The 20,142-nt window shown below is 32.8% G+C and overlaps 1 protein-coding gene across 2 annotated transcripts in view; it reads left to right on the plus strand.

Moving 5' to 3' along the window:
- LOC118184050 (adhesion G protein-coupled receptor G6-like) overlaps positions 1–20,142 on the plus strand; it is a 105,362-nt gene that overhangs the window by 62,632 nt on the left and 22,588 nt on the right. The window contains exons 10-15 of one of the 2 annotated variants that reach the window (XM_035353684.2): positions 2,663–3,122; positions 6,961–7,119; positions 8,846–8,955; positions 12,756–13,021; positions 16,393–16,459; positions 18,292–18,491. In XM_035353684.2, the coding sequence (XP_035209575.1) occupies positions 2,663–3,122; positions 6,961–7,119; positions 8,846–8,955; positions 12,756–13,021; positions 16,393–16,459; positions 18,292–18,491 (1,262 nt within the window). The remainder of the gene's footprint in view (positions 1–2,662; positions 3,123–6,960; positions 7,120–8,845; positions 8,956–12,755; positions 13,022–16,392; positions 16,460–18,291; positions 18,492–20,142) is intronic. The other variant, XM_035353685.2, reaches the window with a different exon arrangement.

Genomic DNA, 20,142 nt, shown 5'->3' on the forward strand with positions numbered 1-20,142 from the left:
TCTTGTTTGCGCTTGTTATCGTTTTCCTACCAAATGCTTTGTCATTCTGCTTCGCAAATAGCATAAAAGTTACACTCGACATAAATATAAACAATCAGCTTCTGCATATTTTCAGTTCCATGACATATTTTATGTTTACTTGGACGAAAAGCTCGAATTGATGGAGCAAGGGAATTATGTGCTTTTAAAAAGTCTTACGTGGCTATGAATGGTCTCATTGAGCAAAGGCCTCTTCTTAATTTAAATACTAAAAAGCGGAATTACGTGGGCAACAACGATCATAGTTTTCCAAAACGACATGCTAACAACGATTACTAACGCACTTCGATTCGTTAAGAATGCACAGACTCATAACGAAACTGACAATCTAATGTGTACAGCACATGAATTTTTTGTACGGAATATTAAATTATACGCATTTTTTACTGCATTTCATTTAAATTTTATTTTCTCAAATTTCATTAGAGATATATTTCTTATTCAATTAATTCAATTCTCACTTCGCAGCAGCTCAAAAATGCATAAAAACTTCAAATATTTTCATTAAAAACTGAAAGATATACAAAAACATAAATCACCAAATACTGTTAAAACACTTTAAAAATAAATCTGAAAGGTTTCAGATTTTAAATTACGTCCAAATGAGAATTTTTTTAACGTTTTGTGTGTTACCTTTATTTATTAAATATCATGTTCTTTGCACTTAGACCATAAAATTCAGTTCAACAGCAATGCCACAAAATAATTTTAAAATGAGCGTATTTTTAGGATTTCCGATACACAGCTTCGCGCGCTGGAAATAGAAAGGTTTTTTTCCCTCTGTAGAGTGTTGGCATTGCTCGCTTTTAAATTGTTGAGTTTGTTAATCACAAATTAGTCAAAGTTTTGCAAAATATGAAATCGATAATAAAACCTATTCCAAGTTTCAAACTTGGGCTCAAAGATGCCCATATTCTCAGCAGAATTACGTCATTTAAAATTGGATGGCTCTAGGTACCGTTGTTTTATCACAGTGCGAGAAACATACATACATTTATGCAGATTCTTCATTATTTAATTTCTTCAAATATAATACACGGCGATAGTACTTGATGGCAACGATTCGAAAAGTGATACAGCCTTTTAAAGTTTTCAACACACAATCGCAAAACAAAAACAATAGTCCTTTAGGGACAAGGCCTCTTTGGACTAATTACAGTTTCTAGACAAAAACAAGCAATTCGGCCAGCAGGCAACAAGGCAGATTTTTTCAGTGCAAAAAAACTAAAAGTTTCCTTTTGGCCCCACTCGAGAAAAGACACTGAAATTGCAGAAAGACTGAATTCACTATTCTGATAAGTTTCAAATGTAAACAAATATGGCTGCTATGGTAAAAAACATTAGGCTTAGCTGCACTTAAACAACTTTTAAATTGTTGATAATTCTACAGCTATTGTATACAGATTAACTAAAGGCATAAAAACCTTAAGCGGGAGGTAAGAACAACATAATTCAATCATTTTAAAGCAAAAAATACACAATTTACCAACAGAAAAGAATAAAAAAACTGAGCTCACTGAACCTAGTAACAGAGTGGATATATGTATATATAGTTATGTACTTTTGGTGAGGCCGATTGCAACCAAAAAGGGAGTTGCACAACTACATGTTATAGCAGTCCTATAAACAAAATTTCTACGTTTCGAGGCTACTAGTTTTTGAGTTATATGAGATACATACATACGTACATATGTACAGACGCCATTAAAAAATCTCTTCTGAATCCATTTTAAATTCATTTTTTAATTCGTCTGGGGAAAGAGAGTCCTTTGTGATGTCCTTACGTATAAATGTCACGCAAAAACCTCGTTAAATTGCACTCAATAGCGGTAAAAAAGAATATTTTCGTTGAAATATAGTACCCGGAATTTTTCGTGATTACAGCACTTTCTTTACTTCGTACAAGGAAGTAAAAATTACCAAAGTTCAAAACACGCTAAGCAAAATGCAAAATTCTCTACTTACGCATATTGTAAATCGCACTGGTTAGGACTCTAAGGTGTAACACCCATACGGAAGACCAAAGACAACATTTTAGAATACTTCCTATTAAGTTAACTCAGCATACTTAGATTACGTTTACATGTGTACAGATATTCATTTTGTTCATCTGTTTATGATTCATGCATATATTCATATATGTACCTTCTTGTGTAAATTTCATTAATGTCACTTTTGTCTATTTTTTTTTTTTTTTTTTTTTTTTTTTGTATATTTTATTTCTATCGCCTATATAGTTGTTAAATCATCGAACAATTTACGGATCAGCCTGTAAGAGATTATTACTTCACGTATCTGAAACAACTCTGTTTCCTATCATTTTCCGATGACGCATACGTACTTATTTGTAGTACCGTCAACGGCACTAGAACTTCTTCCCAATACAAGTACAAATTCTCCAAATTAACAGATATAACGAATTTTTCATCATTTTCCACCTGCTGTTTTCTTAACTGTATACAGGTATGTTTTTGACATGAGACAAGGTAATTTCTCCAAAGTTTTCTGCTATTTTTATCAGTTTATTCACGATGAATGCCAGAAATGTTGGTTTCAGTTCTGTACAAATCCCTAAGCATATTAATGTTCCAGTAATAATTTGAAACTGAATTTTCCTTTTCAGGCTATTAAATATCATTGATAAAGTTATGAGGCTAGCGACAGAAGAAAACAAAGAAATTATCATTTCCAAAAAGCATCTCTTGGTGGATACTAAAAATACTAAACTGACCAATAAAGAGGACCATGTTATCGGCATTTCCGTTCTGTCCTCGAAGAAAGGAAAAAGCCTCAAAGATGGTTCTATAGAATTCTTATTGAACGGTACAAAATATCCACAAAGAGAAAGCATAGCATACTTTTTATTGCCTCCAGAATTGGTGCTGAAGAGAGAATCAGATTTACTTCTCCCATGTCAAATCAATATGGTGTTTTTCAAGGAATGGATACTCTTCCCTGAGCCAAAAGGCATCCTGCTGAAAAGAAATTACAGGATTCTCCCAACACCTGTCATGTATGCTGCTTTGTCCGGAGGACCAGCTTGGAATTTATCAGAACCCGTTCAGATTTTTTTCCGCAAGATGGTATGTAAATGCTACTTTTAATTATTGCTGATTATGTGACAATTATTTTAAAGTTTTATTAAGAGTTACACATTACGCTTCTGGTCTCAGCGAGTATGTTCACGTCACATATATTCTCTCAGACTAGAAGGTTAGGCAAATTTAAAACACGCTAAAGACTTTAAAAGCGTGATAAGTTAACTGTAACTTTTGTACTCAAGACTGAATCTTGCCTATAAGTTACTTCTTTATAACGCTATCATCTTCCTGATCTTTTTTTACTCTTTACCAGTCTGGGCAAGTGCGAAAGAAAATGAACTCCAAAAATTGCTAGTTCTGCAAAACATACTGTTGTGGATCATGACTGGTGCCCCTTACTTTATACGAAATGAAAATTTGCACCATGATCTTGAAAACTGACGCAATAAAGGAATACCCAAAACACGTTTAATGTGAAATTCTATAACCGCCTGGGAAGCTGACGCTACTCTCACAGTTGGGAATACTCACCTTCCCTAACTCCATCGTGACGACTCTAGCTGCTACAGAGGCAAAGCGCCCCTTTCTTCTATTCAACATCCAAGACCTCCTATGGGGGACACATATCATGTACCACTCTTTCTCGGGAGAAGCTCTGTAATTGCCCTGGGAAGTAAAGCTTAAGCAGTAGAGCCCCAGAATAATATTGAGGTATTGCAGCAACTTATGACTATCGGAAAAACTTAGCGCCAGTTGTATTTCTCGGAGGCTGTATTGTTCCTATTTGTTGCGCGAGTTGGTAAATTACTTTTAAAACGTTTTGCGGGAAAATACCTAGGAGCGGATTTTCGCATACTGTACGCCTAAAAAAGTCAAACTGCTTTATATTTCATTAACTCATCGTCAATGAGATATCAAGTGTATTATTCTAGGGCTCTGCTGCTTAAGTTGCACTTTTGTTGCATATTTGCATTCACCAGGAATGACTAAATAAACTGTATATGATTTAATATATATCTGTATAAAGATTTAATCTATATGCTCACCAGCAGCCGAGTGGTAATACTTTAATTTGACCCGGGTTCAAATCTCGGCGAACGGCTATCTGCATGAAAACTATCGTGAGTTTTTCCATGTATAAAGAAACTACGAGCCAATTTCCTTTAGTAAGTCCTCCATGAATGCAACCCTTCTGTCATAAAGATGGTTGTCCTCTGCTTTGTTTTAATAAAATAACCTAATCTAAGCTGAATCTTTTGAATACTTCAGGACTGAAGTTCAATAATTAGGAAGGCACAAGTGTAAAAATAATAATAGAGTAATACACTTAAATTCCGATTATCCGTGTTAAATGTTTATCTGAAAATGTCCTATCTCTTACAAAAGTATGTTGTTCAGAGGCTCTAGAGGGACGAAGTCAATATCTAAGAGCAGTTTAATTAAAATTACATTAAAATGTTTTAGACGAAAAAAATATTGTTTTAACATCTCAAAAAGATGTTACTGTTTTCAGTTTGCAATAAAATCTTTCTGTCATAATTATATGTGTTTAGAAGTCGACCGTGCATAGAATCTCATTTGTCTTAAACATTAGAAAAGAGTATTGCTGAATGTAGCATTACATTAATCACTTAAAAGATCATTTTAACAGGATATCTATATAATATTTGGAGCTTGCGTTATACAACGAGTGTCGTAAATAAAATAGACTACTGACAACGTATAATGAGTATATTGCAAAATTTTCAACTCTACTTTCTTGTTCATATTGTCTGCATCTAAATTATATCGAATGCCTAAGGTGAAAGTTTGAAATAACAAATTGTAGACTTCTTTGCGTGTCTCATTTTTAAATTTTATTCAGAACGGTAATGTAGTACCTTTTTTAACATCTTGATATTTTTCTGTTTATACCTTTTTAGGTTTAAAAATATGGAAAGCAGAAACAAGCGTTGCAGTATTAAAATTGAAATACTTTTGACATTGAGTTAAAAATGTATTTAAAACAACATAAATTTAATTTTATGACATTACTTTTGAGAAGTTAAATATTTGTATGACTTTTTATCTACTTAAATTTTAAAATGCTTTTAAAATTTTAAAGAATTTTAAGTGGTAAACCTTTCTTTACACTGTAATCTAATGTTTTCAGATTGCAGACTTGTTTTTTTCCTTTTTTACCTCTATGAATATAGGTTTTCATGAATCTGCTAAAACAACATAACAAGCCGATATTCACCTCTTTAAGCTTCTTTATATGCTTATTTTAAGGTATTCTTATCATATGACGTGAATTCTTCTGTCATGCATACTCAAGATTGTTTTTTTTTAGGCTCCGTAAACTTTGCATATTACATTGGATTGTAAAAGCAGATGTTTTTCTTCCATACTAAATTTTGAAGTTTCACTGGACGAGGATGCATGATTTGTCTCTATAAACCAATACACGTACTGGGCCCGTTCATGTAGAATGTTTATTTTTAGTGATCTCATTTCATGGCACTTTAGGATTAAAGCGGCCATCTCGTTCAGTTACCCATAGAACGAAAGATTACTTGCTACTACTGGCAAACTTGTAATACTAGAAATAACAGTAACAGTAAAATTGTAAGAACAGTAATTTATCATAGTATAATATATATAATATTCAATGATCGCAATGGCAAATTTGTGCTATTCTCCGACTTTTTTAAAAGCGAAAACACCAGAAAAATGGACCAATTTAACATCACGCACGGCCTTGGCATTGAGCATGTTAAGTTTATATATTATTTGATTGCGATGTTTCATTGTTTGAAGGTTGCATTGCATATTCTAGTTTCCGCCGAACAAACTTTAATGTTACCATATTTCGCCAAAGCCCCGGTTTAATCATGATTTACTCAACTCACAATATTTAGATTTCATTTCACAGCACCAAATTTATATTACGTAGATTAAACGCTGAAGTAGTTTTCTTTGTAACAAAAGATGTAATATTTAGAATATTTAAAAGACTGGATCAAAGAACAAATTTTGGGCGAATACTTGAAGCTACAATGATAAGTAGTCGACACCTTACGCGGGATGCTCCAGAACTTAGTATCTACAAGCTTTACATGGTTCAATAATCATGGTAGGCAAGTATTTCCTACTATGATTTAAGTTTCTCAAAATAAGATATAGGATTTGTAAGATCAGTTGTTGATACTACAGTAGACATAAATTTCAGCTTTCTGTACTATCCTTGCGAAGATGTAGAAATGAATTTGCAAGGAATTAAAAAAAAAACCCTGTCCTCTCGTGTTCTTTCGTGTCGCTAAATACGTACCAAGGTTTGATTCCCAAGGAAGGAAAAGTTAAATTTCTTCAAGGATTCTTTGCTTATAACTTCTAAAATATACACTGATTGACTTAGACCACTTTAGTGCCTATCATCGAGTGAAACTGAAGATCCTTCGTTCAGATTTAGAAAGTAAATACAAGTATTGTTTCTTTTGGCGACTGACAGTTCTGTATTGAGTAAAACAATTCACGTTCTTTAATTTGTAGCATAGTGTGTAAATATGCTAACTGCGGATACCTCTGAAAGTTTTGATCGAAATGTATGGCAATTACATAATTTATTTAAGCATAATGATTATTTTACTAATTGGTATATTTTCATCGGACCTGGATAAAATGTTAGATTTTTACATTTGCACTTTATGCAGAGTGTTGAAATAGCTTTCCTGAAAAATCTCTATCGTAATTTGAGAAGTTATGCAACTGAAAGAACGTGTTTAAAATCAATGTTTAAATTACCATGCCAAGATGATTTCTGAAATTATCCTTCGATGTGATAATGTTATTTTCTTAGGACATAAATTTTAAAAACATTACTGTTTTAAATTTATTTTAGTACAATGAGAAAATCGAGAACCCGGTGTGTGTGCACTTCGATCCACTCATAGGAGACAATGAGGGTGGATGGAGTACTGAAGGCTGCGAATTTGGAGGCTTGAAGAACGGATTCTACAACTGCCGTTGCCATCATCTCTCTATATTTGCTGTCATTTTAGTTAGTGAACGTTCTGTTGATATTTTAATTTTAATATGTTTTGAATATTTGTTGTGAAAATTCTTAGAATACAAAAAGTGAACGAAGATACATTAAGCTTTCTCGATTCATGATGGATCCTAAAATTTAAAAAACACAATTTTTAATAAATGCAGAAGGAAAACGTATTGATGTTAAACTCTAAGAAACTAAAAAATCTCTGAACTCGGCTAATGTTTTATTTTCCGCTATTAATATATTAAATCATATATTTTCAAAACATAAACTTCAGTAGCAGAAACTTCATATACTAAATATTGTAGAGCTACAAGAATTACTATACAATACTTGCTATCTAGCACTTCTAACTGCATTTAATTCATAATTAAACTAATTATTAATTAATTGGTTAATTTTAAATGATTGTTAAGTCATAACAACTTTAGATTTTTTATTCATACTTTATGAATTAATACTTTTACTTTTATACTATTGTTAAGTTTATAAAGAATATTAAATATATTATTATCGATGTCAAAAAGGGATCAAATGGATGGAACAAATTTATGACTACAATTTAAAGTAGTAGAATTTACAAGACATTCTTTATGTTTATCATTCTATTTTATGATATCGCCTCATAAGGATTACCTTAAATTTAATTCTTACATTAGTAAGAATTTTACTTATATTTCTTTCATTTAAAAAAAAATTAGAGCAGAACTCTTATTTGAGAAGTTAAATTAGAGTACAATATTAGTAGCACTATTATTTACAAGTTTAAACCTTTATGTGTTTTCCAAATGCGTCATGGTTTCATAGAATTCTTTCCAAGAACAGATGATGAAAATTCATGTTTGTATTTAATGTGACGGGTAATTTACGACCACGAAATTCTACAACCTGTTTTGTTTGAATAACTATACTTTTTGGCCTGAAAAAGCGACAGAAAAGTGTTAGCTGTCATTAGTTATTATAAGCAATTTTTTCAAGGAAATACCTCTTGAATTTATGTTTGTGTACTTAATATATAGTATACATAGAAGTTTGACATATTTTTAAACTACTTTTGCAATTTAATCAAATAAATATGTGGAACATGATACTAATGTATATAACAGTATGAATCAATTTCGAGAATATTACGATTTATTTGAGGGTAAAGAAAACTTTTGCCAATTTTTTCAAATTAAGAGTTATTCTGTATGTTATATATTTATTTTTAATTTTGATCAAGGTACTCACTTTTGCATATAAAAATGGCAACTATCTTCGAATTCAATACATTTAAATTTAATAAGATTCTTTATATCTAATTCTATATCATGTGGTTCGGCATTAAATCAACTTCAATAAATATTCAGTATAGTTTTAAGAAGAATTTATTAAAAATATCGCCAATCGATCTAATTTAGTAAATGTAATATTAACTTTCTAGTTTACAAACACAAATGAAAGAAGTGTTACTTCACTGTTGTAACTTTATTTTAAGCCAAGCGCGTTTTTACGATTACTTCCGTTACCAATCAGCGAAGTCAAAATTATCTATTTATTAATATCAGGAGATTTTGTATGTATGACTAATGACAGAAGCTATACAAAAAATTATGAGATTTTATTAAGCCATTATACACTAACAATTTACATTTATGAGATTTTATTAAGCCATTATACACTAACAATTTACATTTATGAGATTTTATTAAGCCATTTTACACTAACAATTTACATTTCATTTTTATTTCAGTCAAAAAGACCAGATTCTATGCCGTACAAGCTAGGAACCTCCATTTACGTCGGCTGCGGTGTTTCCATTCTCGCTCTGTCCATGGTCGTTGTACTTTATATAATTTCAAAGTAAGCAATATTTTGATTTATTTAGTTTTTCATTCTCATTGTTTTGCAAATAAGTACGGCATATAAAAGGTTATCATTGAGTTCGTCATATATTGCAGGTTGGCTACGATTATGTTCCAGCCCTTCAAATTTCCACCAGAAAAAAAAAAAAAAAAAAAAAAAAAAAAAAAAAAAAAAAAAAACAACTTGAAGAATATTTTTTTTCAGTTAACTAAAAATTAGAAAGGAAATATTATAAAAATATTTGTTTCTACATGTTTTCTTATTTTTAAATTATTTTTAAATACAATGTGAGTTAGAATTTACATATTAAAATGTAACTAGGAAATGCAGTATTTTATTTTAAAGCTGTTGTACGTAATATTGCTATAATAAACTATGTACGATAAAAGCAAACACGAAACCGTATTTTATTTAGTTTTTGGCGATTTTAAAATCACTGAAGTATGAAAGGAGACTTAAAAGTATACAGTACCATGCAATTTGATTAAAAAAAAAGTTTTTAATCTTTCTTCTTTTTATTGTTGAATGCCAGAGCTTCCTTATTGGCCCGAAATTTCAGTCACATTATGCCAGGTAGCAGAAGTCTAAATACGTTAAATTTATGCAATGCTACTTTCATTTTATTTCATTAACGATCTTCTGAATGAATTATATAACGGTAAATAAAAAAGAAATGGCAAATTCAATATACCGGCCTTATTTACAGTAATTTTGAACAACTGAGGGTATGACTTCTCTGTATAGTCCCTTTGCAGGACGATGTTCTTCCTGAATCTTTTCACATTTTCGTAATTCGTTCCGAAAAGAAGTTTTCCTTCTGTTCTCGAAGCCAATTTTGCACCTATCTTATGCACATCATGAAAGTACTTGGGAACTCACTTTGCACAAACTTAATAGTCGTCGGGCTATACAGCTTATGTAGATCCGTAGCCTATTCACGAACTCTGCAATATTCGATAATCATTTGCAAAAATTTAAACTAAGTTCTTCGGAAGGCCCATCTTTTCAGGCAAGCTAAATTGCAGCAACAGAAATTTATTAGAAGCAGACTAACGGCTAGCCTACCCTGTCGAACGTTGTCCGAAAACTTTAAACTGGAAATGTAATTGTACTTTATGTTAAATTTCATTTTGTTAGAGTAACAGAAAAGCGAAAATAATAGGATAGCTGGTTAATTAAAATAAACCTTACAACTGAAAGAAAGGCTTTTTGATCCCGTCTTATCCTCATGTTACTGAAGCATCGACTGGAGAGTGTTCTAAATGAAGGAAGGGACTTTACTGAACAGTTTCTATAAAAATCCTTATCATAGTAGACTTTCGGGATGTTACTATTAGTTTTTAATGTAATGGAGCTGGATATCAAAAAATTTATGTCACCACTTCGTTTTTAAGTAAGTTCAAAATTAATAACTAAATATACTGTTGCGTGCGTACGGGTTCTTGATAGATTGAATGCACACAGAATGATAGCTTGATAAAATTAATTTTGACCGGAAGAAACACTTTACAATTCTGAAACTTTCCACAAAAGCATTCGTACAGAGCATAATGAGTAGTTACGTTTCAAACTACAAGAATGTGAAATGCAAAGCGCATCTAAAATGCGAAACTATCACGGATATCTCAATACTCCGCAGCCAGCTTTGAAATAACAACTGAGAGCCAATGTCTTCTCCGGTCTTGTATAGTTTCCCCCGGCTGTCGAGAAATCTCTAGAACCTTCCGTTTCTTGAAATTACTGGAAGGCATTTGAGGGTCGGATACGGTTGTGGTTACATATAGAGATGAATTGTACAGTTATTCAATTACAACACTAATTACAGTTATATAAAGGCAGGACGAAAATGTCGTCAAATAATCGTTAAGTTTGATAACATTTAGAGATTTTTTGCCAAACATAGCAACAAAAATGAGTTGCCAAAACTGTCGTCAGCTTAGCGATATCTCGCCAGTTTAGCGAGATAGTCTTTTACTCAATGTTAAATACATTTACCACTGTATCTTATTTTTTCGACAGAACGTCATCTCTTTCAAATATTGCATGTTGCATTATACAAAAAATACTACAGGACACAGTTTCTTGAATAATATTATTGCTTAGTCAGTTACTTTATTTTCTCCCTCCTTTCTGTCTACTTTTTTAGTGTAACGGTGGCACACTCGGCGCATATTCGAGAGGTTCAGGTTTGAGTTCCGGCGAAAACATTGCTCATTTTCATGTTTACTACTTCAAAAACCCTCATGACTCCACAATTGGGGATGGCTTGCTTGCATGTACCTCTTTTTAAGTACATCTGAGGGAAATAAAAACTGAAAACATTAAACCAAAGAGATAAGAAAGTCAATCCTCATCTCCACTGATTACAGGCGAAAACATCGCGGAGAATATAACGCAAGGCGAAAACTTCGTGGGAAAAAAAGCAAGGTTAGTTGCACAGTTATAAAACAACATGGTACAAAATATCATCGTCGAAAATAAAGCGATTCAAAAACTTCGCAATTTAAAAAAATCGTCGTCGAAAATATCATAATAAAAAATAAAGCGTCTACAAATCATCGCATGACGATAACATAGCAGTCATGTGCATTTCAGGCTTTAAAAGTTGGAAATGCATATTCGGATAATGATTTGCGAGCGTAAAAAGGAATCAGGAATATTTTTACTTTTATATTTTTGAACTAATATTTGTTCAAAAATTCAGAAGAAAAGTCAAGTATTCAAACACTGAAAATGAGAAGAAAATTAATATTACTCATAGCAGTTAACGTAACATATAATAACATATGATAATTAATTAATAAATTTTAATAGAAGTAATAGCATACAGTTACTCATCTTTTATAGACTATGCGTTTCATGAAAAATTATCAATAAAACTTTATAAAAAAGATTAATTAATTAATGTCTTTTATTAGTTAACTATAAAAGTTTAAAATTCTGTTAACTGCTGTACCTAGAATAATTTTTTTACTCATTTTCAGCCTTTGAATGCTTATTTCTTTCTTATTTTTTAAGCAAAATTGTGTTAGTTAATTGAAAAACATAAAATATAAAAGTAGAAACATTTCTCATTCCTTCTTGCGATCATAAATCATTACGCGAATATGCAAATTTTTAATATGCATTGTATGCGACATTATCGTCATGTGATGATTTGTAGATGCTTTGTATTTTATCATGATATTTTCGACGACGATTCTTTTAAACTGCAAAGTTTATTAAACGCTTTAATTTTTATGTTGATGTTTTTTACTATGATGCTCTAGAACTGCGATATTTTCTCTTTGTTTTCTTTGACTTGATACGATCTTAGTATATACCATGTTTCCTCCTGGTGATGTTTTCTCCGCGACGTTTTGTCCGTGATATATTCGCCGCGATGTTTTCAGCGGACATCTCACCACTATGTGAAATAAATAACAAGTAGATAAGAAAGTCAATCATCATCACCACTATATGAAATAAATAATCTATTCAAAAGGAAAGGTCAAAAGTCTTTCTCCTGGAAAAAATGGTCACTCGTGCTTTACATGATTTTCCCGGGGAGAGGCCGAAAATAATAAAATGGTCACACTTCTTTCATGACTATTTCTAGTTATTCATAACTTGGTAAACGTTTCCAATTAATCGCGATGTAGATACGAGTTTTCCTTAGAAAGTTTGGCTTACCTGTCTAAAGGCATCCATCCTTTTATGCACATAGCGGTAATCAAATAAATCAAACCAAATAGTCGCCAATATTTGAATTGTGAATGTTAGCAATGTTTTAATAAACATGATCCTATATTTCTCAGGGTTTGGCGTTGTACTGTGGATCACAGTATTTTATTCTGTATGTCTTTGAGCTTCCTGTGCTTCCTCATTCTTCTGTTCATCAGCGAGATGCGTTTCCTTTGGAAATCAAGTTGCCTGCTCTTGGGTCTCCTCTCCCATTACATGATCCTTGTAACATTCAGTTGGTTGCTGGTGCAAGCCATTCTCTACCGATTGAGGTTCGCCAAGAAGACCGATGTTGCTGAAATACCGCATTTCATCGCAAAATCTGCACTTTTCGCATGGGGTACGTTTTCTTTTACAGTTACTTAACAAAGAAGTGTTATTGTCCTTAGTTACTGATAAAATTCTTCTGTTATATATGAACATCAAAAACTCGAAAGCACATTATTGTTAATCAATACTATATAAGTTGTCTTCTTGATCTTCGATATTGTAAAAATACGTACCTGATCAGCGTAACAAAGTCAATCAGTAAACGTTTATTTTATATGCTCTAAAACATTTTGCAGTGGATGAGGATTCATGTCATAAAAATTGTAAAAACAAATAAGATAGTTTTTTACATCCTTAGCATATGAATGCGAAATTTTCCTCCATGAGTCCGAAATGAAGTATATCATCATTTGCATCATTTGCATACGAAGTCATCTGGTTATGATGAGATTCTGCACTTGCATATATAACTGCAAGGAGGACACATTTCTTGTCTCAAAGCTTGTAAAACATTAATATTACATTTTTTAAATATATTGATGTTTCTTTCTTTATACTAGTTTATGCTCAGAAACTAAATGCAGGAAGAAATTTTGGAATTTCTAAAACTGAAAAACTTTTGAGTGAATTTTAATCTTATTCAGCATGTGAGGTTTAGTTGTTTTTATTTAGCAAGAGCAGCTGTTATTTGTTTTCCAAGAAAAAAGCGGAATATTTGTGGTATTATTCACAGTTTCTAACAATTTACTAGATTTTGAGAATTCGTAGTGAACTCTTTTTAGATGTGTTTCAACTGTAATCTGAAATTTTCAGACTACAATTATTTCCCGCTTAAAACCGTAGTTCAGTAATTAAAATTGTAGTATATACGTCACAGCTAAAGTGCGTAAATCACTTATTCTGCATATTATCTATCTAATCTGAAGATTAACTAAGGTGGTCCGAACTAAGGTAAGTCCAGAAAACTGTTTCATTTCTGAGATTACCTACATGAGTATGTAAATTACCTAGGTAAATTACATAGATAATCTGCACATTACCTACTAGGCACACGTACCTACTCAAAGTGAAAATAAGATCTTTGCTATAGAACAACAGCAACGTTTCTGTACGCTCAATTGTTGCGTACAGAAACGTTTAAATTTTTTAAATGTTGATCGAGCAGGGTTTCAGAAAATGTTACTGCAAATCAAAGTGTACCACAAATAAGTGTGCTTGTAAGCAAAATCCAGTTGTTATGTACTAATTCAAAGTGTTACCAGTCTTTAGACTGCGCTAATAATTGAGCATAATTTTATCATCTCTTTTGCAAATTTATTTCCTTAATCGTATTATTTTAAACCGTTTTATTCTGTGTATTATATTTTATTAACTGATTGATGATTGACACCATCAGCTGATTTGTTGATTAATTGATTGTGTTAATTTGATTTTTTGCATGTAAAAAAATAAATGAATAATATTATGTTAATTCAAACGTACAAAAACGTTGCTGTTGTTCCGACAAAGATCTTATTTTCAATTTAACGAACGCCTAGTAGACAATGTTCAGATTAGAGAGTGCCTAGCAGGTAATGGGCAAAGTAGGGAGGGGGAGAGAAAGGAAATTAGAGAAACCAACTTTTGAATTTTAAACGATACGGAAGCCGTTAATTTGCACATAATTCAGGTAAAAAGCGGAAAACTCTTGACTCCGCACTTTAATGAAGCAAATCAGTTAATCAGAAATTAGCTAGGTGATGTGCACATTAACGACTTTCTCACTTTAGCGGTAACATATGTAATTAAATTTACTGATAGATGAATTATTAGTGATATTAAAATTTATTATATTATTTAACTTGGTTTTCGTTATTTTTAAATGATGGATTTGTTAACTGAGTTATGCGAGTTTATCTTGCATCTTTACAGGTGTCGTAGTATTAACTAGCAAACGAATAACAGTCGTAATATCAACTAGCAAAGGAAATTTCTTAAATTTGCAATCTATTATGTGCGACAGCTATAGAACTTCTTTCTTTGCGAGTACACTGACATTTGCGTTGTATCTCAAACCTAATGATAACGACGAAATTCTGCAGGTAGTTATATATTAAAACTGCCTGCATACTTCTTCCCTTTTCTAAATCTTTTAAATATTCTTGAACTTTAAAATTGTTTAATCGGGGCATTACGATACAAAATTATTGAAAAATGTTGAACTTTCTTGCTAGGATGCATTTCGAGAAAGCTGGTTTGTAGAACACAGAATCTCTGAGATCTGGTTGAGTTTACATATCATATGTACATATAAATAATTATTGATTAGAAAATTACTATTTCTTTCATTCCCGTATCGTATTCCTTCAAATCTAACAAGTAATCGCGTTTAAGATGCACACTTTAATTTCAATTACAATGACAGAGCTATGAAAAGTCATCCAGAAAATATTTTTTTACAATAGAAATCTCTTTAAAATTTGAAGGATGCCTTCGTGGAGAATTTTCAAAGGGAAACTGGCTCGTATACACGTTGTACATGGAGGAAACCTCGAAAGCTCCCATGCAGCCAGCCCATTCGCTGAGATTCGAATTCCATACAGAATTACCAGTGTTTAGCGACTTTAACGTTCGGCCACTGGTGGGCCTTTAGGGAAGAAACGACTCGTCCTATAATGGATTAAAAAAGGATTACGGAACAAGAACTTTTTAACCCCTTAGTATACTACTAAATTCAATGCTGAAGTGCTTAAAAATACAAAACAGTTTACTGTTAGAAATAATTAGCTGTCATCGAAAATTGTAGCCAGATTTTTTCAAATATAACACACTCACAAAATAAGGAAAAATTACATGAAACTAGTTTTAATTTCATGACATCTGGGATGCGTTAAAATTTGCTTAGATATTAATAAGAAATGACTGATCCCAGATTTCGCTGTATGTGAAGGGACTAAAGGAAATGGCTCATAAGAGGAAAGAAACTCCCATTCACGTTACACAAAGAAGACAGACACTCTGTTGCAATCAGCAACCACCAGCGGCAAAGTCGCTGATCACTGGCAGTTCGGTCCGAGGTTCGAATCCCGCGAACGAATCCGCGGCTACGTGGGCGCTTTTGTGATTTTCCTCATGTGTAACGTGTATGCGAGCCAATTTCCCTTAGAAAGTCCTCCACGAAGTAAACTCTCCCTTAGGCAGATATCCCTCGAGGCTTTGCTGTAATCACAGCTGAGCTGTTGCATTCAGCTTTTGGCGGAATCTGAAATTAAGCAGAACTACCAGTATTTAGCGGTTTCATTGCTCGAATAATGACGGACGTCTTAAAATTAAAGGAATACGGCACGTAAAACGTATATATCTTGCAAATTTTGAAACTGGACATTCGCCACAAATATTTATTTTGTTCATAATTTCTTACTAAATTATGTCATTACCTTGAGATTGTTTATGCTATTTTAGGTCTACCGGTCATTATCGTCATCATCATTTGGCTTGTAAAAGAATACTATTTCTACGGAGAAGACAGGTAAAGATTTTGAAATTTCGAAAATTGAGAATCTTAGTTTTAGCATTCCAAGATTGACTTTTTGAAACTGAATTTTTTTGTGAACTATAAATTCGCTTTTGGAATCAAAGGTTTAATTTCACTCGAAGAAAGTTATATTATTATTATTTTTGACTTTAGAAACTTCCTTAGCGAAATGCCTTTTTAAGGAACATTATTTTACATTCCGCTGTCATCCATTAAGCACCCTTACCGCGCTACCAGCATATTCACAAAGCCTACAGACCGTTTCTTCTACCGTTTGCTCTTATTGATTAAAACAGGAAACGTAGGGTTGCAGAATCTTGTGCTTGGCGACTTTTGCTTCATCGCCTTTCCTATTTGTATATGAGTGTGGTGTACCGGTAACCATGGGGAAAAAAAAAAAAAAAAAAAAAAAAAAAAAAAAAAAAAAAAATGGGAAAACCATAGCTTAGCGGTTCGGAGTACGGAAGAAATTCTCGGGCTTCTAGATCGCGCTTTCTATGCCCGCTCGTGATTTTCAGAAACTCTGCCCTTGCACGGACTTATTTTTATTTTTACCCTCAATTTATTGAATGACTTTGTCGTTATTGGTCTTTTTGCCTTCGCGTGCGATGTTAAAAACTTATCACGTTTATTTTCTCTTTTTGTTTAATGTTCATTTTTCTTATTTTTATTTACTGGTTTGTACTCTTTGTAGTAGCAAGATCCCGAAAAGCGTTACAATAGAAATAGCGCATAATGGAATAAAATATAATTTTAGTTATACTTACTCATAATTTAAGTAAAAAGAATAGATAATCGACGCCCTTAAATGTTTATTGAATGTTTACATTTATGTTTTTAATATTCCTTTATTTGTATAAATTAATGCGCTATGGAAATTTACACAATAGACTCTTTCTAACAGAAATGATGAAAACGTACATATGCCATTTCCATTTAAACACTTTTTCTTGCAGAACAATTATCGTATTTTTAACAGTTTAAATTCAATCTTTAACCAGATACAAATAAACTATTAATAAGATCAGTAGGTTATTTAAAATATATTCCACACAATTCCCCTTAGCTTTCATTCATAAAATAAAAAATTATCAAATGAATCAAACGCTCTTTCTCCTCGCTTAACTGAAAGCCCACAAGGTATTTTGGATGTTAATTACCAAGTCTACGAGGTGATAACTCGCCATTCCAAATATGACCGCCAAGCAGATGTTTCATCCAGTGAGAGCAAACCGTTAGTAGAAAAGGTCTGTAGAATTTGTGAATATGCGTGTTACCACTGCACGAAGTACATATTATTTTTAATTTATATTCCATGCGTCCTCCCAGGCAGTATAGATTTTTAGTGCTGTAATTCAGCGTCATATAAGATATTTGTTTTCTATCAACATTTAACTGTATTGCTTAAAAACCGAGGGATTCAAAAGTAAAAAAATAATTCTCAACAATTTCAATTTTTGTTTTGTCATTCATTTAACTCATATAATTTGAAATAAATTTACAATATTAGTTTTATATTCTTATGAACTTTTATGGTTTACTGCAATTTATAAAATCTGTTTCTAATGCCATACATAATGGATTACCTTAGTGAGCTTTTTTAATTCAAATGAATGTATAGAGAAATTTTACGAACTTCCGGAAATCTCGCTGCAAAGTGCGAAAATTTCTTTTTCATCTACATTTACAAAAACAGAATTTCTTTCGACCTTCTTTTTAATCCAACGTTGCATCAGTCTGAGACGCTGCAGATAATGAAGCAGAGTGAAGCATGTGCTTATATTGTCATTTCTTACTGTTTACTCAATATTATGATCTTTTTTCAGTTGCTGGCGGACCGTGTATGAAGTTTCAAAGGCTACTTTGATTCCTATAGTGACGCTGTTGCTTATGACGTTGTGTGTGATTTTGTGCGCTATATATGACGTTACGTGCCGTTTCAAGAAAGATTTCCTGATTGGGGTCTCAACTTACAATGACACTGTCATAAAGTTCCGTGTTGCTGCTACCATATATTTATTTTTCGGTAAGACTTAATTTCTTGTTTCAGTTACATATCATTTTACAGATGAAAAACAAGTTTTTATGTCACGCTGTCAACGCATTTATTATCCACGCAGCCTAGTAACTGTTGCTACTGGACAAGGCATTGCATTTTAAAATTATCTTGCACGCGGTCTGAAAAATATTCAGTTCTGAAAGTGTTGAAATTCCACTAGGCTTAGGATCCTTGAGATTTAACTTTGAGATTATAACTGTAGATGCTTAACAATTAAATGTTGTTGTTTTCGAGTCCATACTTCATGGAAGAATGATTGTCACCGCCTCAAAGAGGTCGGACTTCTACTTCCACCTCAATTTTGAAGAAGATCATTCCCGGGGAGGTCCACCGCTCCCTTCTGCCACTAAACGACACGAGAGCACGTTTGCCTTGCCACATATTTAGAGTGCTCCTATGCCACGCAACTACACTATACATTTACAATCATTCATGCCTTCTTCAGGATTCGAATTCGGGCCCTTCGGTATAGCAGTCAAAGTCACTAACCACTTCCCCACCAAGGGGGCTTTAACAGTTAAATGTAAAACCAAAAACGTATTTCTTAATAATTTAGATTTCCATTCCTTAACGTTATATATTTATTTGATATATTGGGTTTTAAAGAAAGCTTTCCGCCACCTCAAATATCTTCTGCACAAACACATCGCTTTGGCGTTTTTAATCATATTTTGTCAAACGGTTTTTGGTATTTGAAAGATAGAGACTTGCTTTAGAACACTGTGTTGGGAAATTTGTAAAAAATATCGTTATCATTAAGTACAAGGTACCTTAAATGGAACTATCACGCTACCAGATTAGAACCAGAATTTACTTCCAGCTATGTTGCATAAACGACAGCTACAGAATGTCACCAAATCATGCGTGCTGCATTAAGTACTAATGATGTATCATATGACACTTGGGAAGGTTTGGTACCGAAAGTTCAAAACAAGAACTATGATATTGGAGAAGCAGAGCGCTCTGGACAGCTTACGGATGTTGATGACGCCGGCCTGCGAGAACTTTTTAAGAAGATCAATATCCAACCACTCGAGAGCTTGCTAAGGAGTTAGATGTTAAGGCCATGTCCATCAGTCGCGCTATGTATCGCATAAACTTGGCCTACAAGTTCAATCGTTGGGTGCAGCATGAGCTGACGCAAGCTGATAAGAACATACTTGTTCGGACCTGCACCAGTCTACTCGAATATCAACGTAAGGACAAAATTCTGGACGTCACTTTATCAGGTTCAGTGTTTCGCCTTACTTGCTTTGGGAACATGCAAAGACCTGACTCGGAACAGGGAGTTTACTAAAGCTATGTTCAATAAATGTGGGAAGTAGACAAGATACACAGGAAGGGTATACGAAACCCTATATTTTTCACTCTTTACAATGATTTCCGGACTTCGGAATACAGAGACCAACCACTTGTGTTCTGAACGTAAGAATATAAAAATATTAACTAAACTCTAACTTAACTTTGGAATAATAAACAAGGGCCTCCGAGAAGATTGGCCGTATATTAACAGGAAGCCGTATGTAGTACAGAGAACTGTTCACACTACAATACGTTTAAAATTATTAAGAAGATTAAACCTCTGGCCTGGAAGGCAACCAGCAACCGAGTAAAACTG

The sequence above is a fragment of the Stegodyphus dumicola genome, chromosome 8, assembly GCF_044657685.1.
Source record: "Stegodyphus dumicola isolate Sdum_Otavi_A_Nest chromosome 8, ASM4465768v1".
NCBI classification, from domain to species: domain Eukaryota; kingdom Metazoa; phylum Arthropoda; class Arachnida; order Araneae; family Eresidae; genus Stegodyphus; species Stegodyphus dumicola.